Source organism: Saccopteryx bilineata, chromosome 2 (genome assembly GCF_036850765.1).
Source record: "Saccopteryx bilineata isolate mSacBil1 chromosome 2, mSacBil1_pri_phased_curated, whole genome shotgun sequence".
NCBI lineage: Eukaryota > Metazoa > Chordata > Mammalia > Chiroptera > Emballonuridae > Saccopteryx > Saccopteryx bilineata.
Window position 1 is genome coordinate 77,284,309 of NC_089491.1, and position 23,766 is coordinate 77,308,074.

The window sequence follows — 23,766 nt, forward strand, 5'->3', positions numbered from 1 at the left end:
GCTGGCTTCAACTCCTGCTAACAATGTGATCCTGGTTCAATTAATAGCCTCTTCAAGAATGCTTCAATTTCCTCTTGTGTGAAAATGAGGATAATAATGGCTTCTCTCTCTAGGCTTGTATGAAGATGAAAGGAAATGGTACTTGTGAAGTCCTTACTATTATTATTAATGCCATTTCTATAATGTTCTAATCAGTTGAGCATAGATTATAGTTTTCACTTGTTTTCATAATAGGAAGAAACTACTGAGGCCTCCAAATAACTCCCCTGTCCTAGGCAGAGCATTGTAGTTAGCCTTAGTATGCCTTCTGATTGGCATTTGGGTATCTTTGCTGCAAAACATTATATAGTTAGGTTTCAAGATCTGCTATTAATGTCTGGCTTATTGTTGGCAGGGGGAGATAGTACTTTTATAGTTTAATACTTTTTTATTCCTGAATACAGAGGTTTTATTTCTTAGGTTGTAAAATTAACATTTTAATGTCTCAATTTTGCATAAATAATATCCTATTATAATAAAATTATGTTGATTTAAAAAGTGAAAAACATGATACTAATAAATCAAGCTACTTTGGGATTTGAGAGAGACAACAAATTGCTATGGCATGAATTTGGATAATGAAACAAGCGATGTGTATCACCATTGTTATAACACTTCTGCATGCATTTATTAGAAAATTATAGTTGCACATATATTAGAGAAATTCTGAGACCCTAACATTCATAGACATTAAACTTCTTTTCCATAGTATACTTGTGAAATTTTTAGATAAAAGCTTGTTTATCATGGCATTGTTTAATCCACTTTAAAAACACCCCACTGCTTTCTGAAGTACATGGTTTATAACGAAAGTAAATATTCAGCAATTGGAAATGAAGGGAAGGAAAAGCTAGTTTGCTTTAAGATATAACTAGGACTCAGAGTATTTGCTTCATTTTGTAGTAACATTTGAAGACTAAATATATAGCTTCACCAGAAATGATATCTATGAACAATAAGCTTTAAAAGTTAATTGGGGCCCTAGTCAATTGGCTCAGTGGTAGAACATTGGCTGAGTGTGTGTATATCCTAGGTTTCATTCCTGGTCAGGGTACACAGGAGAAGCGACCATCTGCTTATCCACCCTTCCCCCTCCTCATTCTCTCTCTCTCTCTCTCTCTCTCTCTCTTTTCTCCTGTCACAGCCATGGCTCGATTGGTTCAAGTGCATTGGCCCAGGCACTGAGGATGGCTCTGTGGAGCCTCTACCTCAGGTGCTAAAAATAGCTCCATTGTGAGCATGGCCCAAGATGGGGATTGTCAGGTGGATCCAGGCCAGGCTGCATGCAGTAGTCTCTCTTTCTATCTCCCTTCCTCTTACTTAGAAAAGAAGAAGAAGAAAAAATTAATTGGGTTTAGGAAGTCCACAAGGTTTGGCTAAACTAATATTTAAGCTATTATTAAATAAATAAATAAATATATATATATATATATATATATATATATATATATATGCTATATAGTCCTACCTCCAACTATATATAAAAATATATATAAGAATGATAACCTTAACTGTTAGGGCTTAACACCTTCCTTTTTATGTTGTTAATAGTTGGTGTAGTAGGTTGAATAGAATCTTCTGGAAAATTCATTTTTACCAGAACCTCAGAATGTGACCTTATTTGGAAACAGTGTCTTTGGAGATGCAATCAGTTAATTTAAGATGAGTTCATACTGGATTACGGTGAGCCCTAAATCCAATGACCTTATTAGGAGAGATACACAGGTGTACAGAGAGATCAGGATAGAAGGTGGCCATATGAAGACACAGTGATGCAGCTACAAGCCAAGGAATGTCAATGACTGCTGGCCCTACAGGCACCTCTATTTCAAACTTCTAACCTCTAGACCTGTTAGAAAATAAACTGTTCTCAGTCACTAGTTTGTGTTATTTTCTGTGACAGCCCTAAGAAACTAATACAGTTGGTAAGTTTCATGTAGGGTTTAGTTTTAAAGGCAATATTCTGTGTAACTATAAACTGAAATTAAATTTGAGTTTGTCAAATTTTGATTTATATATCAAATACTAGTAATTTATTTTTTAAGTGAGAGGAGGGGAGATAGTGAGACAGACTCCTGCATGTACCCCAACTGGGATCCACCTGGCAACCCCTGTCTTGGGCCAGTGCTCCAATCAGCTGAGCTATCATCAGTGCCTGAGGCCGACATGCTCGGACCAGTGGTGCCAATGGCTATGGGATGGGAAGAAGGAGAGAAGGGGGAGAGAGTGGGGGAGAAACAGATGGTTACTTCTTTTATGTGCCCTGACTGGGAATCGAGCCCAGGATGTCCATGCGCTGGGCCAATGTGCTATCCACTGAGCCAACCGGCCAGTGCCTAAATTTTTTTTATTGCAAAGAGTAAATCTATTTTATGGTTGGTCTTTACTTAAAGGACATACAACATATTAACAAAGCATGGCCTGTCATTTTAGGTGTGTCTCAGCCCAGGAAGTACTTGTCTGTTTTATCAATTGAAATTCCTAGTCTGATTAAGATGTCCATTAGCTTTGGGGTAGAATAATGTAAAGCTATTTCCAGGGGAAAAATAAAAATAAAAACATTTTCTAAAAAAATTTTTTTTTTAATGGTATCCAAGTAGAAACCTTTATTTCAAATAAACCTTTTATTTACATTTTTAAAAAATTCTGTAAATAATGACATCTCTCTCAGATTAAGCAAGCCATTGGATCCTTAAAATAGGAGGGTAAATAAAAAAATATCTATGGAATAATAAAGAAATTTTTTGTTTGTATGCTGGTTCTGTTATCTGTTCAAAAATAAATATCCAAGAAACTTCCCAAATTCTTACTGATTTTTAAACATTTAGGTATTTTCAATTTTTATTTATTTCTATAAAAATGATACCATCAGAACTCAAAGTGTTTTTTTTTGTTTGTTTGTTTTTTACAGAGACAGAGAGAGAGTCAGAGAGAAGGGATAGACAGGGTCAGACAGACAGTAACTGAGAGAGATGAGAAGCATCAATCATCAGTTTTTCGTTGCGACACCTCAGTTGTTCATTGATTGCTTTCTCATATGTGCCTTGACTGCGGGCCTTCAGCAGACTGAGTAACCCCTTGGTCAAACCAGCAACCTTGGGTCCAAGCTGGTGAGCTTTTGCTCAAACCAGATGAGCCCACGCTCAAGTTGGCAACCTTGGGGTCTCAAACTTGGGTCCTCTGCATCCCAGTTCGACGCTCTATCCACTGCGCCACCACCTGGTCAGGCAGAACTCAAAGTTTTAAATCCACAACACAAACTTTTCATAGACAATTTTTATTCTTTAAATTATCCAAAATGAAGCAATAATCAAAAGAGTACCTAATTATTTCTTGTCCAAGCTTTTTTTGCGTATTTACTGTATGCTACATTCTTTACCAAGAGCTAATGATGTGATAGTAAAAATAACAACCACCAATATTTATCAAATGCTTCCAATGTACCAGGCACTGTGCTGAGCACTTTATGTCTATTAGCTCATTTAAGCCACGTTATCCTACTTAAAGTAGTTTACTACTCCTCCTTTCAGGTGAAGAAGCTGTCAAGTGAAGAGTACAAGGTTTGAACCTAGGCAATGTGAACTCAAAGTCCTCACTGAAACATTACATTTTATTATATCCTTAACAGGGTTAGGTAAGGGCCTTTTCTTTCAGGGATGAGACAGTTTTTTAAGAAGACATACGTATACTTGCATACTTGTAATGAATTGTGATAAGTCATGTCAAAGAAGTCCAAGTGAGAAGCAAAAATTATCTGTGTGAGGGTGGTGAGAGTGCAGATGGAGGAGGATTAGATTCTACTATAGATGGATGTAGAGGAAAAAACTGGCAGGACTTAATGAATAAAATGGATGCAGGATGGTTTCCTAATTGCTCAGGAATTCAGCCAAGATTTACTCCGCCTTGAGTTTCTGGACAGAAGGGAGTGGTGTTCAAAACAACAAATATGCCTTTTTCTTTTCTTTATTTAAATTTTTTGTAGAGAAAGATTTCCCTCGATTTGCAAGCATGTTACAAAAGCACTGCTACTTGAACACCTGATTCCCAAAAATACAGGGAGTTTTCTGGACTCGCATAGAATGGCCCGATGCGTGGTCTGGTGTAAGGGAGTACTAACTCTCTGCTAGGATTAGTTCATGATGGTGGAGGCTAGATTTCCCATTCTGTAATTATATTTTCTGCTTGATCGCTGATAGGTTTCTTGGAATTGAAATAAGTATCTTAATAATAGATATAAGGATCTGCATTTAGATGCCAATAACCAAAAGGACTATCGTAAAGTAACTTTTTTGGTGGCCTCTTTATCATAGCTTTACGGATGTGGTTTCCAAAAGTAGTACAGCAGTTTATATTACTTTTTTTGTTGTTTATGTATCATTGTATTTTCTCTATAATTTTCAGATTTTCAGAGTGCAAATCGATGAAAACTGATTATATGCTTAGAGTTGAACATAGTGGGATATGAGATAAAGCATGTAAAGTACTCATATTATTTTCAAAATAAGTATAAAATTTTTCTTAGCCACTTCAAGTGCAGTATATTTCATCAGAAAACTGAGTGTCATGACAAAAATTTATAGTGAAATTATTGTTGAGTTTGTAAAAAAAAGAGGTGTATTTTTTTGAGCAAAGGCTGAATTCCATACTCTTAGATTATACCCAGACCTTTCTGCCCTTTCTTGTCAAATGCTCTTTTTCTATGCACGGTCATTTTTGTACAATACTTCTATTACAGGTGTAGTGGAAAAACTAACTATAAATTGTTTGCTAGTTGATATTAAATTTTGGTAAGCTAAAAATCAAATCTGCTTCTCGGAAGGGCTTAAAGAACGTACTTGAAATTTAACTTCAGTCATGAAGCGTGTTTTTGAGCAGCTCAGTGCATCACTATAATATTTCTCAGATTCCTGTCCAATTCAATACATGGAATGACTGAATTGTAGTCATGCTCCTTGTGAGCACACAGGCAAGAAGAAAAGTAGTTAAACATCTTGCTGTGTATGAGCAGTTCGAGAGCAGGCAGACACCATGCACCTTGACCACCTATTATGAAGCTTTTTGCTGCCGTGTCAAGTGAAAGCGAGTTAATTGGGTGAAGCTGTGGAGCATGTAGGGGCCTGGTAAAGGGTTGCTGTCTGACAGCTGAATGTCAGCAGAAGCCAGTCAAGTGTAGCTGAGAGACAGAGACCTGTCACAAAGTTCCCGCAGACTGGAGCCGTTAGAAATCCGAGCCGCGGTTCCATCTCACTTTCTCCCTCATTGCGTCCAAGCATCTGAAAAGATTTCACACTGGACGTGCCAGCTCTTGTCCTCTACGCTGTTTCCCCCAATCTGTCCTGCATTCGTATGATTGAACAAAAGATGCTAATGTTTAGCAAAGTGAATGTAAATTCCCTCTTTTCCCTTTTTCTTCCCAAGCACATAGACATTCAACTCAAAGGCAACTTGGAAGGTTTATATCAAACAATTAGATTGTCTCCAAATTTAGCTTATAATAGGATCTTTTTCTCAAGAGAGTATAAAAATAGAAAATTAAAGTAGTAGAATAATCGATGTATTTTCCTCTGGTAAAGATAATGTAGCTGAAGGGAGCGAGGGTTCCTTGAGAATGGACACTTGCCAGGTAGCTCTCCTTATCTCTGGTCACAGGCGCCGCCCCTCTTTCTCAGTGGTCTGAGGTGAGACGCCATTATGGCACTCACCGGAGGGCCAGGAGGGATGAACATGGGAAGGATCAGAGAGGTCCTCCTGAACCTGTAGGCACTCTCGGAAGGAGGAACCGGAGAACGTTAGAATTCAAGAGAATGAAAGCCAGTGCTGCCTGTTAGAACTTGCTGCAGTGATGGGAAGGTGGCCGGTGAGCACTTGCAGTGTGGCTGGTGCAAACGAAGAACTGAATTTTAAGTCATAATCTTAAGTTATGTTTTAATTAATTTAAAATGAAATGATTGCATGTGGCTAGGCGATACCATGCTGAACACAGGGTTCAGCAAACAGTAAATTGTGATATTGTACTATTATAAAAATGTGCGGGGCCTGACCAGGCGGTGGTGCAGTGGATAGAGCGTTGGACTGGGACATGGAGGACCCAGGTTTGGAAAACTTGAAGTTGCTGACTTGAGCATGGGCTCATCCAGCTTGAGCAGAAGCTCACCAGCTTGAGTGAGGGGTCATCATCTTGAGCATAGACATGACATGAGCATAGGCATAGACATGACCCCATGGTCTCTGGCTTGAGCCCAAAGGTCGCTGGCTTGAAGCCCAAGGTTGCTGGCTTGAGCCCAAGGTCGCTGACTTGAGCAAGGGGTCACTCACTCTGCTGTAGCCCGCTGGTCAAGGCACATATGAGAAAGCAATCACTGTACAACTAAGGTGCTGCAACAAAGAATTAATGCTTCTCATCTCTTTCCCTTCCTGTCTGTCTGTCCCTCTCTCTGACTCTATCTGTCTCGGTTAAAAAAAAAATGTGTGGGTATTATGCTAACACAGAGAAGGGGCATCTAACCCAAAGGTGAGTTGATAAGTGGCAGGGAAGATTTGGGGAAAAGTTGATGCCTGAGGTGAGTCTTGAAAAACCGTAAAAACCTGACAAAGAAACCTCCTTTTAAATAGAAAGAACAGCATGAAAGAGACTCTGAGACAGGAGAAAGCCGGACGTGCTTCAGGATCAGCCTTTGATTAGTACTAGGGAACACAGGTTTATGGGAAAGCACCTTGATGCAGTGGTAGCCTTGGAGGGTGCTGCCAGGCCAGTTATCCCAGAGGTGGCACATGTAAACATTACTCAGATTCTGTGACACACCAAAAAATATACTTTTTGCCAATCTGACAAAAAAATAGGTATAATTTTGATTGATTTAAAAATAATAATAGTAATTACCTATCCTTTTTGCTTCGAAGTGACTTTTTTTTATTTTTAAATTTTTAAAAATTTTTCTTAAACGAGAAATGGATAGGCAGAGAGACAGACTCCTGCATGCACCCTGACTGTGATCCACCCAGCAAGCTCCCTGCCGGGTGATGCTCTACCCATCTAGGACCATTGCTCTACTGCTTAGCAACCAAGCTATTTTAGTGCCTGAGGTAAGGCCATGAAGCCATCCTCAGTGCCCGAGGCCAACTTGATCCAACTAAGCCATGGCTGCAGGAGTGGAAGAGAGAGATAGAGAGATAGAATGGAAAGGGGAGGAGTGGAGAAAGAGATGGTCGCTTCTTTTTTTTTTTTTTCCATTTTTCTGAAGCTGGAAACAGGGAGAGACAGTCAGACAGACTCCCGCATGCGCCCGACCGGGATCCACCCGGCACGCCCACCAGGGGCAACGCTCTGCCCACCAGGGGGCGATGCTCTGCCCATCCTGGGCGTCGCCATGTTGCGACCAGAGCCACTCTAGCGCCTGGGGCAGAGGCCACAGAGCCATCCCCAGCGCCCGGGCCATCTTTGCTCCAATGGAGCCTTGGCTGCGGGAGGGGACGAGAGAGACAGAGAGGAAAGCGCGGCAGAGGGGTGGAGAAGCAAATGGGCGCTTCTCCTGTGTGCCCTGGCCGGGAATTGAACCCGGGTCCTCCGCGAGATGGTCGCTTCTTTTGTGTGCCCTGATCAGGAATCAAATCCAGGACATCCACACGCTGGGCCAGCACTCTAACACTGAGCCAACTGGCCAGGGCTCCAAAGTGACTTTTAAAAAATCAGTTGCCTATACTTGTATTAAGGATTTCTGGTATCAAGAATTAACCAATCATATGCAACCTTATACACAACATAAGATTCAGTTTCATTATATGAGCTATATAATTATGGTTCAAGACAGGGCATTCACAGCAGACAGCTATTGTTGTGTTGGCTGTTGTCATTAAAAAATATATTTATTGATTTTAGAGAGAGGAGAGAGAGAAAGCCAGGGGAAGGAGTGGGAAACATTTGCTTCTCATATGTGCCTTGACTAGGCAAGCCTAGCGTTTCAAACAAGCAACCTCAGCATTATAGGTCAATGCGTTATCCACTATGCCACCACAGATAATGCTGTTGTCATTTTTTTATTTGACAGTCTAAGAGAAAAGAGGTCAGTGCCCCTGACTAAATAGTCAAGTATAACAATTCTTGGGGCACACCAGTTGAAAATCGCTAATGTAAGGAAAATATTCCTGAAATGTAATCTGTAGATATATTATTTTGGAATTTTGTGGTTGCTGTGTTATTCTCATAGTTCTATAGGATGTTCTTCTTAGAAATGGGTTTGGTTTGAAACTGCTGGAATGGACCTGGTTCTATCAGGCATAACATTCCTGTCATGTAAAGGAAATGTCACTGCTCACTAAGCTATTTGTTTTGGAACTTACTCCCAAGTGCTTGTGGTGATTTGAAGGTATTTCACTGATGTGAACCCCAGATCACATGATGTGACTTATACTTTATATGCCTCTCTTTCACTGAGAAATAGAGAGGCCACAGTCTTTTAACTGAAGATAGCCAGCCTCTCCATAAAGGACAAGCTATGACATTGGTCAAAGTTCAGCAGCCCAGAGGAATGTAGGACATACATCTTGGATGGTCGGGGGTGGGTGTGGGGGAATAACTATTTGCAGCATCTTGTAGAGAATTGCTAGGGATTTTAGGTATGATATTATGGAATAATGAAGGAGCATGGTTTAAAACAGCAGTAGAAAGGAAGGGAATAGGGAAAAACTAGTTTTAAATGATAAGATGTGATTTCTTTTTTTTTTTTTTTTTTTTTGCTAATTTTGTTGAGATATGTGACTGACTGGACAGATACTTACCATGTTAGTGAGATTTAGGAAAGTCATCTCTTAAAAACAACTTTAAATTTTAATTCTTTTCTTCTGCTACTTTCTTTACCTGAGTACAGGTTATTCTGCTTAGACAAAAACATACTGCTTAATGCTTTAAATTTATAGCTTCCAGATTATTACTATATTTTGACATTGAATTGAAAAGGTTTATAACTTTGAGAAGAAATTCTTCAGTAATGAAAAAGTGGTCAGAAAATTTTTACCTAATAGTTCCCAGAGAGAGTGTGACATGTGTGCACTGTGACCACAGAAGTTGTAATTAGGCAACTGGAAATGCTATTGGGTGTAAAATAAAGGCCCACAGATTGTAAGTAGTCACTCTCCATCAGGAGTTTCATTTGTGCAGAGAAGAGGTACACGTTACTTCATAAAATCGTGTGTGTTTACTTAATGTCAGGTTGTAGAAATGAGTTTGATAACTGAAAATGTTGAATAAGAATGTGTTGTTAGCTAAAGCAAAATCTTTCCAAAACTTGCAAAAACACTTGGTTAAAGACCTACCCTCTGAGACCTTTAACAAACCAATTATATTTTCATTTTGACCACACAGTTCTGAGTCATAGCTATACTAAAATACAGTTTTTAGTATATCTAAAATTAGTCTTTTGGTGTTTGGTTATAAAAGTAAGGCATGTTTTATAGATAATTAGAAAATATAGACATTTAGGAAAATATTCAACATTTCCAATATTTCAAAACTAATATTATTTGTAATTCTGCATATTGTGCTTCCGCTTGCATGGTCTAGCTCAGAGGCGGGCCAAGTACAGCCTGTGCGTCACTTCTATTCACCACCTGTGAGCTAAGCATGGTTTATATATTTTTAAATGGTTGAAAAAGAATAATATTTCATGATGTGAGAATTATGTGAATTCAAATTTCAATGTTCATAAGTACAGTGTTTTTAGAACACAACCGTACTAATTTATTTGCATATTGTCCATGGATGCTTTGGGGGGCTGCAGCAGTGGTTGCAACAGAGAACATATGGCCTGCAAAGCATAAAGTATTTATTATCTGACCTTTACAGAAAAATGTTGCTGATCCCTGGCCAAATCTAAGTATTTGTCCATGCTATTCAAAAGTTTGTAACAATAAAATATATAGCCACATAATATTTCATCAAGTGGCAATAGCTTACTTAACCATACTTCTATTGTTGAATATTGGATTATTTCCAAATTTTGTCTGCTATTAATAAAGAACCGAATCATAAATGGAATTATTGGATTAATGCTATTAACCATTTAAGACAGTTGCCAAATTATAGACCAAATGGTTCTATCAATTTTTATATAATCACTAGCAATTTATGAATGTCTGTTTTATAATACCTTCACTAACATTTATATAATAATTTTTAAAATTCAATTTTGATTGGCAAAAAAATCTCATTTTACTTTCCATTTCTGATTATTATTGGGGGTTATCATTTTTTTCCATTTAGTTTTAATCAGCTGTATTTTTAATTTTGTGAACCACCAGTTCATAGCTTTTTTATATTCAAATAGATTTAGAGAGAGAAAAAAAGCAGAAGAAAAATGTGAACTTTCAGAACTTTTTCCTCCTAACGCACACTCCAGTTTATTTCCTCTTCTTAAAGATAAAACACAGTTTTTTGTTATTTCTTTTTCAGTAAGAAAAATAGGTATACATATGCATGTATGTGTGTTTATGCTTATTTTTAAATAAAAATGAGTTTTCTCTCTTTATACACACATGTGCTGTTTTTTTACTTGGAAATATTTCTGTATTAGTAGTACTAACATACTTAATCTAAAAAAACTGTTGTATTCTGTGGTTGTGCTGTACTTCACTTAACCATCACTCTGTTTATAGGCCCTTTAGTTTCACTTAAAAATACTTTTCTGTAAAAAAAAAAAATGCTTCAGTACACACATTTGTATGCCTCCTGGTGAATTTTTGTGAATTTAGTCCTGGAAGAAATGCCTAGCAGTGGCATTGCTGGATGAAAGGGCAGGCACAATTTAAATTTGTCTTCCAGAAAGGTTGTGCCAGCCTTCATCCCTGCCCACGAGGTCTGATCTGGCCTGTTTCCTTGTCTTCTCAACAGCAGGTTTCATTGGACATCTAAATTTTTGTCTGTCTTTTAGGTGAAAAGTAATCTTTCCTTCATATGTTTTGTGTTGCATGTCTTTAGGTGTGAGTGAGGTTTAGCACTTTTTCATGTGTTTATTGGTTATTATATTCCTCCCAATTTGTATCTGAGGCAGAGGCTTCCAGTGGTTTCCTTATCTCTGTTTTTTCTTTTTAGTAATGGAAACTGAATATTACCTGGGCAATTCAGAAAAAAAAATCATATAAAATAAAATAAAGCTACATTTCGTATATTCCTCTGAACCTTCATCAGCCATGTGACTCACTTCTGGCCAATGGGATATAAGCACAAATATTGAGATTTTAAGATGTGTCTTTAAATGTAAGTGGTGCCTCCTCCTTTGCACCATGAGTGAGGTTTAGCAGTTTTTCACGTGTTTATTGGTTATTGTTTGTCTCTGGTCAGCATGCAGACATAATGGCTGGAACCTGAGAAACCTCTTTGGACCCTGAGCTGGAAGCCACATACTCAGGCTGTGAAGCCCAGGACAGGAGCAACCTCGATTCCCGGTAGCTTCATAGAGCCATCTCAGAGAGAAATAAATTTTTTTTTAAAGGGTACATTTTTTTTTTTTTTTTTTTTATTCATTTTAGAAAGAAGAGAGAGAGAGAGAAGGGGGGAGGAGCAGGAAGCATCAACTCCCATATGTGCCTTGACCAGGCAAGCCCAGGGTTTCAAACCGGCAACCTCAGCATTTCCAGGTCGACGCTTTATCCACTGCGCCACCACAGGTCAGGCCAAGAAATAAATTTTTATCTTATGTAAGCCACTGACATTTTGAGTTTTGTTATAGCCAAGCCTAATCTAAGTGAACACTATCCTTAGCCTGTTTTCTAATTAGGTTCTTCATTTTCTTAACTTTTGTGAGTTTTTTGTGAACTAGGAAGGTCATCCTATGGCTGTCATGTGTATCGCACATACTTTTATCAGCTGTCTCTTCCGGTTTTCAATGGCATTTTTACAGCATGGAGCAGAGGTAGGTTTACAGTTGTTAGTATGTGAAACAAGAGCTTATTCTTGTATTATTTATTAATTATAGTATTATTTTCCATGCCAACAACTGTAAACCTACTTTTGCTGCACCCTGTATATAAAGTATAAATATATTAAAAATGTAGTTTTTATTCAGTTTTTCTACCTTTTTATATAGTCGAATGTATGGATATATTTACATTTCAAATTCTCTTTGAGATGTTTGGGAATATATATTCCTAACACACAGGTGAAAAATTGCCTCCTTTGTGTTTTCTGGTGTTTCTAGCACTATGTACCATTAAGGGCATCAAAATTGCCAAGACAGGAGCAGCTGGGAGCACAGGGTGCTGGAGGGAAGTAGGAAAAGAAAGAACATAACCACCTGGGGAAATTCTTTGACTCTTTTTCCAACCTTAGTCATGTCAGGAAATCTAAACATCCATGAAAGGAAAATGGAAATTGTTAACTTGTTGGGCACAAGACATTTTAAAGTAACTTTAAAAATAAAGTTTAAATGTTTTATTGTGATTTAAAACTTCAGTGCTGAATTTTTTCCTCTGAATATAACAACATTTAAGCTCCTTTGGTGAAAGGGCTAGAACTTTTATTTTATGTGAATAACATAAAAGCTATGTATTCCAGTACCACGGATATTCAGTATTGGACTCTAGTAAAATGTGTTATCAAAAACATAAACATTGATTTTTAGCCGTTAGTACAGTATACTTATACTTCTAAGTTTCAGTTTCATAGGCTTGCTGAGCCCTTCGTGTCTGTGAGACAGCTGTGGAAGTGCAGCGAGTGAGGCTGTGTCTCTTAGGGTGCCATGATAAAGCGGTGGCCAAACTCCTGAGAGGAAGATCAGGGGATCAAGACTCATGTTCCTTTGTGTCTGTGAGACAGCTGTGGAAGTGCAGCGAGCGAGACTGTGTCTCTTTGGGTGCCATGATAAAGCGGTGGCCAAACTCCTGAGGAGGAAGACCAGGGGGATCGAGACTCAGGTTCCTCTCTACCTCTTACCAAGCTGTGCAAAATGGGCAGCTTGTTCTATTCTGAGTGCCAGTTTCATCAACTATAAAATGAGGGCAATGGCAGTACACTCTCACTGGCTGTTAGAATGGAGATGATGTTTTATAAAGCTAAAACTAGCACAGTGCCTGATGTGCTCAGGGCATGGCTATATTTATAAATTTGGAATTTATTATCACTTGAGAAAAGTTAAAGAGAGGCAAAGCAGGGGAGCTTCTGTGTGCTCTGTGTTTCTGTGTATATTATTCCATTGAATACTTGTAACAACGCTGTGATGGATTAGTCTTCCTACTTTACAGGTTAGGATGCAGGCTCACTTGGGTTAAGTAGTTTGTCAAAGATCACATACTTAATAAATGACAGACTCATGTTTGGAAACAAGGTCTTTGCAACTTCTAAGCCTGTATTCTTTTCATTATACAGTGCTACTTTTAATTGAGACTTAACTGTGTATACCATATTTCCCCATGTAGAAGACATGCCCTTTTTCAAAAAATTTGGGGTCTAAAAACTGGGTGTGTCTTATACAGTGGTTGTAGATTTTTTTACTTGCATTTTCTGCTTTTTTTTGCGCTTGTTTTTGCACTCATTGTTAAAGACAGTGATTCATCATCAGACACAGATGAGGACAAGCTAATGGATGAGAGTTTTAACAGTGATGAGGAGTTGTATGAATTTTATGATGAATAAAACTTGAGTTTAATAACTTTATGTAATACATTTTTTTCAAATTTTGGGCCCTAAAATTAAGGTGCATCTTATACATGAGAGTGTCTTATACACGGGGAAATATGGTACATAAAAATAACCAAATAGTAATATAAGACCCAAACCATAAAGTAATAACATGAGTGGTTTGCTCATTCAGTTGTTAGTCAAATAGAAATCTTATTCAGTTCCAAGCACTCTGTTAAGGGCTAGGTATACAAAGTCAAGGATCGATCACACTTGGTGCTCATGGTTTTACAGGGGAGTGCTGCTCTTGGAGAAGTATAGAAGTATGATTGGATGTTGCAGCTAATTGTAGTTGGGGAAGTGTAGGGCAAAGATTGGGCAGACCCTTACAAAGAGGGACACCTTGAACAGAGTCTGAAAGGTAAAAAAGACATTCATCACACAAAGGACAGCAGGGTATGCTGGTGTGAAGTGTGGAATATCATATTCACAGACACACAAGTTTCATGTAACTGGATTTCAGGGTACAAGTGAGGAAATGGTAGATGAAGCCAGACAGGGAAGCAAAGAGCTTGTGAACCAGGCTGCAGGAAGCTGGAACGTCACATGGCAAAGGGCACACCTACCAGGAAGCATGAAGAATTGAGTTTATCACATTAACCAAGCAATTGAGGCTGAAGTTGAACCAGATAGATGGGCTTTTAGAGCTTTGGCTTTTGAACCCACGCTGAATGTCTTTTGAGGACAAAATTTTGTGATGTGAATCAAGTTTGTTATTACCATCTTCTACCTCTCTTTTCTAATTTGTTTCTACTTCTGTGACTGCCCTTCCTTCTTAATCTCTAGGTCAACTAGTCCTCTTAGGTTGTTTTCTATTTAGCTAGAAACTCCTTTACAATCTTCTATTGACTCACTTATCTCCACATGTCTTTTTTAAAAAGATATTATTTATTTATTTTAGAGAGGCGAGAGAGAAGGGGGGAGGAGCAGGAAGCATCAACTCCCATATGTGCATTAACCAGGCAAGCCCAGGGTTTTGAACCGGCGACCTCAGCATTTCCAGGTTGACATTTTATCCACTGTGCCACCACAGGTCTCCCCACATGTCTTGATGAAAGTGAGCTAAAGAGCTATATGGGTCTGTAATGACCGATGGAAAGAGGATTGCATAAAATATTTCTATAGGTTTGGTATTGAAAACAAAAAGTTAGAATTGGTAAATACAAGGAATAAATGTTTCAGGATATGATAGCAAATGTATATATGTGACTATATATGTTTATATATATACACACCTATGTAATATATATCTGTGAATGCATTATAGGAAGAGTATATATGTGTGTATATATCTTTATAAAGTGCACTTATGTGTATATATCATATTAGGTATATAACTGAGCATTCCACAAGGGAAAACTTTGATGTGATAATTGCCAACTCTGGTTATTTGTGTGAACTACAGTGTCCTATGATGCCAGCCTGGCAGAATGGAAAATAGGCAGGCATAGTGTCGTTAACCAATGTGAAGTATATGGAAAGAAGAAAACTGTGATACTGAGTACTGGGACTTCTGGTACGGACACATTAGGAGCTCAAGTAGAAATGGCGAGGGAACCTCACTGTAAGTCCCTCTGGTGCAGGGGTCTCCAAACTTTTTACACAGGGGTCCAGTTCACTGTCCCTCAGACCATTGGAGGGCTGCCAAATACAGTGGTCCTCTCACTGACCACCAATGAAAGAGGTGCCCCTTCCAGAAGTGCAGTGGGGGCTGGATAAATGGCCTCAGGGGGCCGCATTTTGGCCCGCAGGCCGTAGTTTGGGGACGCCTGCTCTAGTGGGTACTTTGATTTCTTCTTCAGTTTGTGGAGCTGTGCACTCTGCTTAAAACCAGTCAATAATTTACAGAGCTTAAAACATCATCTGGAGGTCAGAGTAATAAAAAATGTACTACAGTATTTAATTGAATGAAGCCACATCATCTAAACTATGGCTAATGTTGTTATCTATTTGGCTTTTTTAGAATAATGTGCAATATGTATTCCTTCTTCTTGAGAATGGTTTATCTATAGCCTATCAAAATCTTAAATATTATATTTGAGAAACTGATTTCCAAGTCATCCTTCAAAGTTGGCTGTTAGCATTACATCCTGTGCCATCTCATGTGAAATTATGATGGACCTGTAGAACTTCAGAGTAGGAAATAGTTTAGCTTTTCATTTTATGAGTAAGGGAAGTGAGGCCAAGAATGACCTGCCCCAAAATGACCAAGCTAGACTGTAAGGAACTGGGAGGAAAAACTGTAGTCTTCTGATCTCCAGTCGAACACTCTGTTCCCCATACTGTGTGCCTGGTATAATCCTGATGCAGTACTATTCCAGCTCAATAAATCATAATCAACGTTCACTTTTTATAAGATTAGATTCTAGAATACTAAACTTGATCATAAATGCTGCACAGGAGACAAATAACTTAGTGTCATTGTTTCAGACACCTTGGTCCACAAATTGCTTTGACTTATAGATAATTTATTGAGTGATTATCTTATTAGACTAATGCTTTATTTACTTTTTTTTAATCAGAAAAACAGCCTTAGAAAACTAAGATACTAAAACCTTGAAAAATGGCTATTGGACGTGTCCAATTACTGTATTTCATAAAAGTCTTAAAATGCAAAAATTTAGTGGACACATTTTGTATTGTGAATATATATTTAGCTGATGGACTGTAACAGTTTAAATAGAATCATTTACAGCTTATTGAGTAAATAAAAGTGCTCCCATAAAGATTCACATGACACCTAGCTTTTATTTCAGGTAACTAATTTCTTTTTGAAAAATTGCTTAAATTTAGATTTACAGGAGAGACTACCAGAACACCTCAGCAGCTTAAAAAGTACTTTAACTGACCATAGACTTTACAGATTTATAACACAAAGTCAGGTGATGAATATTAACTTTTAATGATCTCTGATAAAAAGTAATTTAACTGTCTTTTACTCTCAGTGTTACAGAAGTGTTATGATATATTTCTGGATATTATTTATATCAAGAAAAATAGTTCATATTTACTTGAATTTTTTAAATTTAGAAATGAAATTAATGGGGTGACATTGATCAGTAAGAGTACATAGGTTTCAGGTAAACATCTCTATAGCATTTGAACAGTTGATTGTATTGTGTACTCATCACCCGAAATCAAATCGTTTTTCGTCACCATATATTTGTCCCTCTTGACCCCCCTATCCTCCCCATAACCATTTTACTTTTCTCTATATCCATGAGTCTCAGTTTTATATCCCATAGATGTGTGAAATCATATAGTTTTAGCTTTTTCTGATTTACTTATTTTAGTGAGTATAATGTTGTCATGGTCCATCCATGTTGTTGTAAATGGTACTATGTCATCATTTCTTATGCCTGTGTAGTATTCCGTTGTATATATGTACCACATCTTCTTTATCCAGTCCTCCATTGCGGGACACTTTGGTTATTTCCATGTCTTAGCCAACGTGAATAATGCTGCAATGAACATGGAATGTCTTTTCATACCAGTGTTTTCAAGTTTTTTTGGTAGATCCCCAGTGGAGAGATTTCTGGGTCATATGGTAGTTTTATTCTTAAAATTTTGAGGCACCACTACACTTTCTTCCATAATAGCTGTACCAATTTACATTCCCACCAGCAGTGAATAAGGGTTTCTTTTTTCTCCACAGCCTCTCATAATAGCCAATCTAACAGATGTGAGGTGGTATCTTATTGTAGTGTTGATTTGCATTTCTCTAATAGCTAGCGAAGATGAGTATCTTTCATATACCTGTTGGCCATTTGTATTACTTCTTGGGAGAAGTGTCTGTTCAGGTCCTCTCCCCATTTTTTAATTGGATTGTTTGCTTGTTTGTTGCTAAACTCTGTGAGTTTTTTTTTTGTGTTTTTTTTTTGTGACAGAGACAGAGAGAGAGATAGAGAGAAGGACAGATAGGGACAGACAGGAAGGGAGAGAGATGAGAAGTATCAATTCTTTGTTGTGGCTCCTTAGTCTCCTTAGTTGCTCATTGACTGCTTTTTCATATGTGCTTTGACTGAAGTGGGGGGGGGTGCTACAGCAGAGCGAGTGACCCCTTGCTCAAGCCAGCGACGTTGGGCTCAAGCCAGTGACCTTGAGTTTCAAGCAAGTGACCTTTGGGCTTCAAGCCAGTGACTATGGGGTCATGTCTGTGATCCCACGCTCAAGCCAATGACCCTGTGCTCAAGCTGGTGAACCTGCACTTAAGCTGATGAGCCCGCGCTCAAGTCAGCGACCTCAGGGTTTCGAACCTGGGGCCTCTGTGTCCCAGTCTGATGCTCTATCCCCTGTGCCATTGCCTGGTCAGGTCTCTGTGAGTTCTTTATATATATATATTTTGTTGAATTATTGAAATTGTTGTTTGTAAATATCACCTCCCATTTGGTTGGCTATATTTTTGATATTTGCTTGTTTACTTAATGTCACATTCTGAAATAAAAATTTCACCAGAATTTTTTGCTGGTTTGTTTTTAAGCTATTAAGTGACTTAAAATGAGATTGGAGTATAGAAAATGACTCTACTCTAGTAACAAAAATAAAATTGTTTTCCTATACACAAAAGTGAGTTCGTTTACTTGATGGAGGGGATAGCTTTTGGGGTTTGAATCTTTAAAAAAAATCTTTTTCTTAGTTTATTTTTTATGTTTAGGAGATAAGGTCAGAAAATAGTGTGCAAAAAATGAGTCTCTGATTTGAAATACCAGTAAAAAAAATGTTCCATTAGATGAAAAGATTTCAGACAACATAGAGGAAAATAGACATATTAAAAATAAGATGAGAAAAGACAAAGGAAGGACGCTTTGTAGAGAGCGAAGATCCATAGAATGTTAAAGAGAAAGGAGCAGTTAGAGACCTTTCCTGAAGGATTGCTGTCCTAATGTGTAATGTGTTAGGTTGTTGGAGTCACAAGAACAAAAAAGGAAACTGTAAGAACAGAATATAGATTTGAGCAAATTTTATATATTTGTGTGTGTGTGTGTGTGTGTGTCTTTAACATTGTGAAATAGGACTGACCGGTCATTTTGGCACAGTTATCTTTCTCTAGTCTGAACATCAAGAAGAAAAAACCCTTGGAGAATACCTGACCTTCCTTCGTCTGATTCTGCACGCTCCTCTCTTTTCAATATCATTTTTTTTAGACCCGAACTTGAAGTATAAAGATGTAACAACAAACTTTTAAAGCTTTGCCTGACAGTATTCTTTTATCGTAATAAAGAATACTGTTGCTATAACTAAGTTTTATTAAGCAGAAGATGAGACCCCACCATCTCCTGCTCTGCCAGCATTCCCCTTACCTCCGGGTCTGGCAGAGTAAGTTAGTAGATGGCACTGTCGTCTTTACAGTGGCAACATCAGGTAATATGCTGCCTATCCAGACATACAGCCTAAAGAAATCAGAAATGGTGGTTCTTACTGCAGTATGGCAGTAAAGGTACGCATGCGCGCCACACACACACACACACACACACACACACACACACACACACCCCTTGTCCAGCCTCTGATGTAATGAGATGTCTCTCTTCCAGTTCTGAACTGATATGCTCAATGCTGTATTAAAGTTGTGCAAGTGAAACCTCATCAGTGCTGCTAATCAGAATTAACACTTGATCCTGGGAGTTACATTTTTCATGGAAATATGCCCTCTCCTTTCTAAAGCCATCCAAGTGGCCATTTTAGGTGGTTTTTAACTTCTAGCATAAGAGAGATCATTTCCGTCCGCTGTAGCCTTGCAGTGAATATCAAGAAATCAAAAGAACAGAGATCAAAGAAAATTGCTGAACTAGGTGTTAGATGCAGCCATTGATTTTTCTCCAGTTTTGGTTTTTAAAAAAATCTACAAAAATGGTAACACATACAACAGTTGAATTCCTAATACCTTCCTGAGGCCAGCGATGACTTCCTTCTTGTTTTCACGTATAGAAGCTTTTGTGTAACATGACACAGTAAAGCAGATTCGTGGAGTTCACACTGTTTTGTTACCAAAACTGTAAGAGAATCTATCAAAAAAGATGGTTTTTATTTGGAAAATTCTGCAATATAGAATGGGATTTTAGACTAGACTTATCTAGGCAACATTTATTTGCTAGGAATCTGGAAAATTCTGACATACAATTGACCACTGTTTTCCCACTATCTATAAATGTTGTAAAATGATACCTATCTATTTCACTGGTAAGACTTTGTTCGTGTTAAATATTAACTACTGCATACTGATTTTATTTAAGGCTTAAATGTATATAGCTTTATCAAAATATTAATTCTGTTTTCAAATGCTTCATGAGTGTGTGGATTTCTTAAGTTTGATTTCCGATAGTTTCTGGATACCAGTAATGTTTTAAAACCTGAGACAAATTGTTTTCATGTTGAAATCCCATATTTTGATGCATGATTTCCAAATGCTTATAACAGAACAGCATTTATTAAAACAGGATGGTGGCATTCTTATTAAAGGTAAAGGCAAAAAGGTTTTTATCTCACTAGCATTTTTTGTCTCAGTGTGCTGTTTTTTAGAATTCACTAGGATTGACTTATTTTTCTTTGTACTGTGTTTGTCAATTAAATAAGTCAGGCTGATGGATTTGAAAAATGTAAATGGCCATAGTTCATTTTCTAAGCAGTGTAACCTTTTATATCACATAGCATATATGTTATGTAGCATGAGGAAATAAACTCTATTTAAACAGTGGTTTCTGTAACTGCCAGTGGATGGAAGCAGAGATAGTGTCTGATTATATTCTCTCTTTGATTCCATAATTTTATAAAAGTTTTATAAAGTTTCAGTGTTCATGACATAGAATGAATGAGAGATGCATTCGCAGTTGCAAAATAATTTAATATTTGTGTATTATCATATAGATTATATCAGCGATTTTAAAACGGTGCCTCAAAAATTGTTAAAACATGCAATACCTGCCTGTTTAGTCAGGGGCACTGATCTCTTTTTGCATTAGAGTGTCAAATTAAGAAAGGACAACAGTCAACACAACAATAGCTGTCTGGTATGAATGAATCAAAATTATACCTAATTTTTTGTCAGATCGGCAAAACATATTTTTTTTTTGTGCCGCAGAATTTTAGTAGTTTATCTGTGCCATGACATGAAAAAGGTTGAAAACCGCTGGATTATATAAATGATATTTCATATTACAGTGATTATTAGTTCACTTCTTTATGGTTTTATACCCTAAGAGACTTTAATTCTTTGTTCATTATTATTTTTTTTTTTTCATGTCACAGACAGGATCACGAGACCATTCAAATCTCTCGATTCCTTCAAGAGCTGCTCTTCCTGCTGACACGATTGGTGTTGGGGATTTTTTGCCACTGAAAGCTGAACTTGATACAACTTACACTTTCTTAAAGGAGCCATTTATAAATTCTGCGGCCCTGACATCATCTCACTCCTCTCCAGTAACTGTGTCTGCTAATGCCAAAAGACCAACTCAGATTGGATTATGACTTTATGAAATAAAAAAAAATGCAGGAATAGTTAACAGTACAATTAAAATTGTTTAAAGGGGGGTTTTCTTATCAGTTGAATCTTGTTTCAACACAAGTGGCACTAGGTTTTTAAGAATTGTGTGATATCTTGATGTGTGCAGGTATCTATGTCTCCTTCAATAATGAAATAACCAACTTTTTTCCCCTCTAAGTTTTATTTATTATCACAGTTGCTCATTTTTATGTAACATATTTTTAAATGTTAAGGAATGACACATTTTGGGTAATTTCCTTCAGACTTAAAAAGAAATCAATAAGCCATTTTAGTCTCTATCTATCAAAGTTGTTTCATACTTGTCTATTTTAAAGCAGGACTGCAATACTTTAATAGGATTGAGAGAGCTATTTGAAATGTATGCCAATGATTCCTGTCATTTCATGGCAGCCCTGCCATGGTTCACTGAGCCCCCTCTTCTCTCTTGTCAGCTCAACTGAAGACAAGCATTTAGTTGCAAACTTTAAGCAGGTTGTGCAAAACAGAAATGATGTGACTGCTTTTCCTCCTGCACAATAATGTCACTCCTGGTCAATGTGAGAAGGTCAGGTTGCTCCGTGTAAAGCTACATGATACCACTTGCCCATTTGAACAAGTTAACTGCTATATCTGGTCCCTGCAGGCTTTGAAAACTCATCTTTTTCTCAACTCTGCATTCGATAAGAACGTGGAGCAATTGTGCTGGGAAGATTTTTGTGGTATGTTTAGGTATGTTTTAAGGACAGTTCCCACACCAGTATAGCAGGTAATATACTTAGTATAAGCTGAAAAACTTCAAGGTAATGGCTGTTTTGACCTTCAAAATAGCATCCTTTTTTGTTTTTGTTGTTGGTAGGACCCAAGAGTGACGCCCATCTTTGATGCTGACAGAATTTAAAACAAGGCCATTGCCCTGCATTTTCTGCCTTGTAGCACACAAAAGTAAAATCGTATGTCAGGCCGGGATGTCGGGGAGCTGACAAGATGCCCCAGTGACATTTCAGCTAGAAAGAGCAAGTGTCTTGCAACCAAGTGGTCAAATATCAAATAATAGGTCAAGCAGGAAGGAGCTGAGTTCTAACCACAAAGAGGTTTCTGGTAACCTACTTGACAAGCTTTTGGGTGCTTTGTGGCTTGACAAAGTGATGTTCTGTTGGGTAACGCTAGACAGACTGTTCTTTATCGCCTTCAGAAGATCAGACATTGACATTGATTAAACTCTTTAACCCTTAAAGGTTAAATCCTAGCAGTTTGCATCATGGTAAGTGAGGAACAAAAGAATATTTGTAATATGTATTTGTTTTTTGTATTAATCATTCAACTCCCATGATATTAACTTCTGATATGAACTGTAGTTTTTGACAAGGAGTTTTGATACAAAATCCATATTTTATATTATTTTTCATTATGGAGTTTGTTATTATGGATGCATTAAAAAATAATAGTATGTATTATGAAATCTATATTGTCTTAAATTTCCAGTGACATTTGATTCAAATATACCTAACTTCTGAAATTTTTAAAAATTGGTCTTGGTAAATAAAATTTGTATACTTACTGTTTATGTTGTTAGCCAAATCAGCCAGGTGACGTATGCCAGCTGAGGTGACACGCACCCTCGCTGTCGCACGGCAGCCCGATGCTGCTTCCTGTAGTACTGAGCCAGTGTACTTACTCAGCACTGTAGAAATCCTTAGAAAGCTGTTTATATGGGCTGAAATGACCTCTTTAACCAAATTTCTCTTAAATTCTTTCATTGAAATTTTGTTCTTGAAATTGAGTATTACAGAATATGCCCTGTGTAATGAAACATGCATGAAATTCAAATTGCAAATTTATTGTAATACAGAAAATGCTATTGTTTTGATATAGATCATAGCATAATTTCTGCACAATTTAAAACACTTTGTTTTTTGCCAGTTCATACAATGATTGATATTGTCTATGTAGAAATTGAATACGCAGCTTTTTAGTTTATGTAACATCATTTAGCTTTCAATTCTCACATTATAAAGTGTTATCCTATATTACTTATATGTCTTTGTGTATGTGTGTGTGTGTGTGTGTGTGTGTGTGTTATATCTATTTCCAGATCCCACTAATTTGAGAGTAATGAGAACTTTTGTAAACTTTACCTTGGACACACTTTGGTCTTCTTGTCTTAATTTTACAATCTGTTAATGGGATAACACCAAAAATAAACATTTTATGTCTCTTCATATGTGTGGGTATTTGATTTTCCAGATACATTTTATATAGTAAATTCTGAACTATAAATTTGAAAAGATTATTAAGTCAAATCAAAGCATGTCACATTTATAACCAGCTAGATGTTAAAGGCCATAGAGACAGAAGGATGAGTTTTCTGAGCGATCATTAGTATTCATTACCCAACATAGTAATTTTTATACCCTGTGCTTCCCCCCCACAAGTCAGACCCAGCAGGAGGAGAGGATTTAATAACATATCCTATGGAGATCTGAGAAACTGTTACTGCTTCTGAGCACCTTAGTGACCAATTGCTGCATATTTGAGATCTGTGTTGTGTTGGCCAGGACAATTGCTCTATCAGTTTCTT

The 23,766-nt window shown here is 37.4% G+C and overlaps 1 protein-coding gene across 4 annotated transcripts in view; it reads left to right on the forward strand.

Annotated features, from left to right (window-relative positions):
- Window positions 1-23,374, forward strand: part of CCDC171 (coiled-coil domain containing 171) — a 388,145-nt gene extending 364,771 nt beyond the window's left edge. For all 4 annotated transcript variants that reach the window (XM_066257293.1, XM_066257297.1, XM_066257296.1 and 1 more), the window contains one exon: window positions 20,951-23,374. In XM_066257293.1, coding sequence (XP_066113390.1) covers window positions 20,951-21,172 — 222 coding nt within the window. In that variant the 3' untranslated portion in view covers window positions 21,173-23,374. The remainder of the gene's footprint in view (window positions 1-20,950) is intronic.
- The last annotated feature ends 392 nt before the right edge of the window (window positions 23,375-23,766 follow it).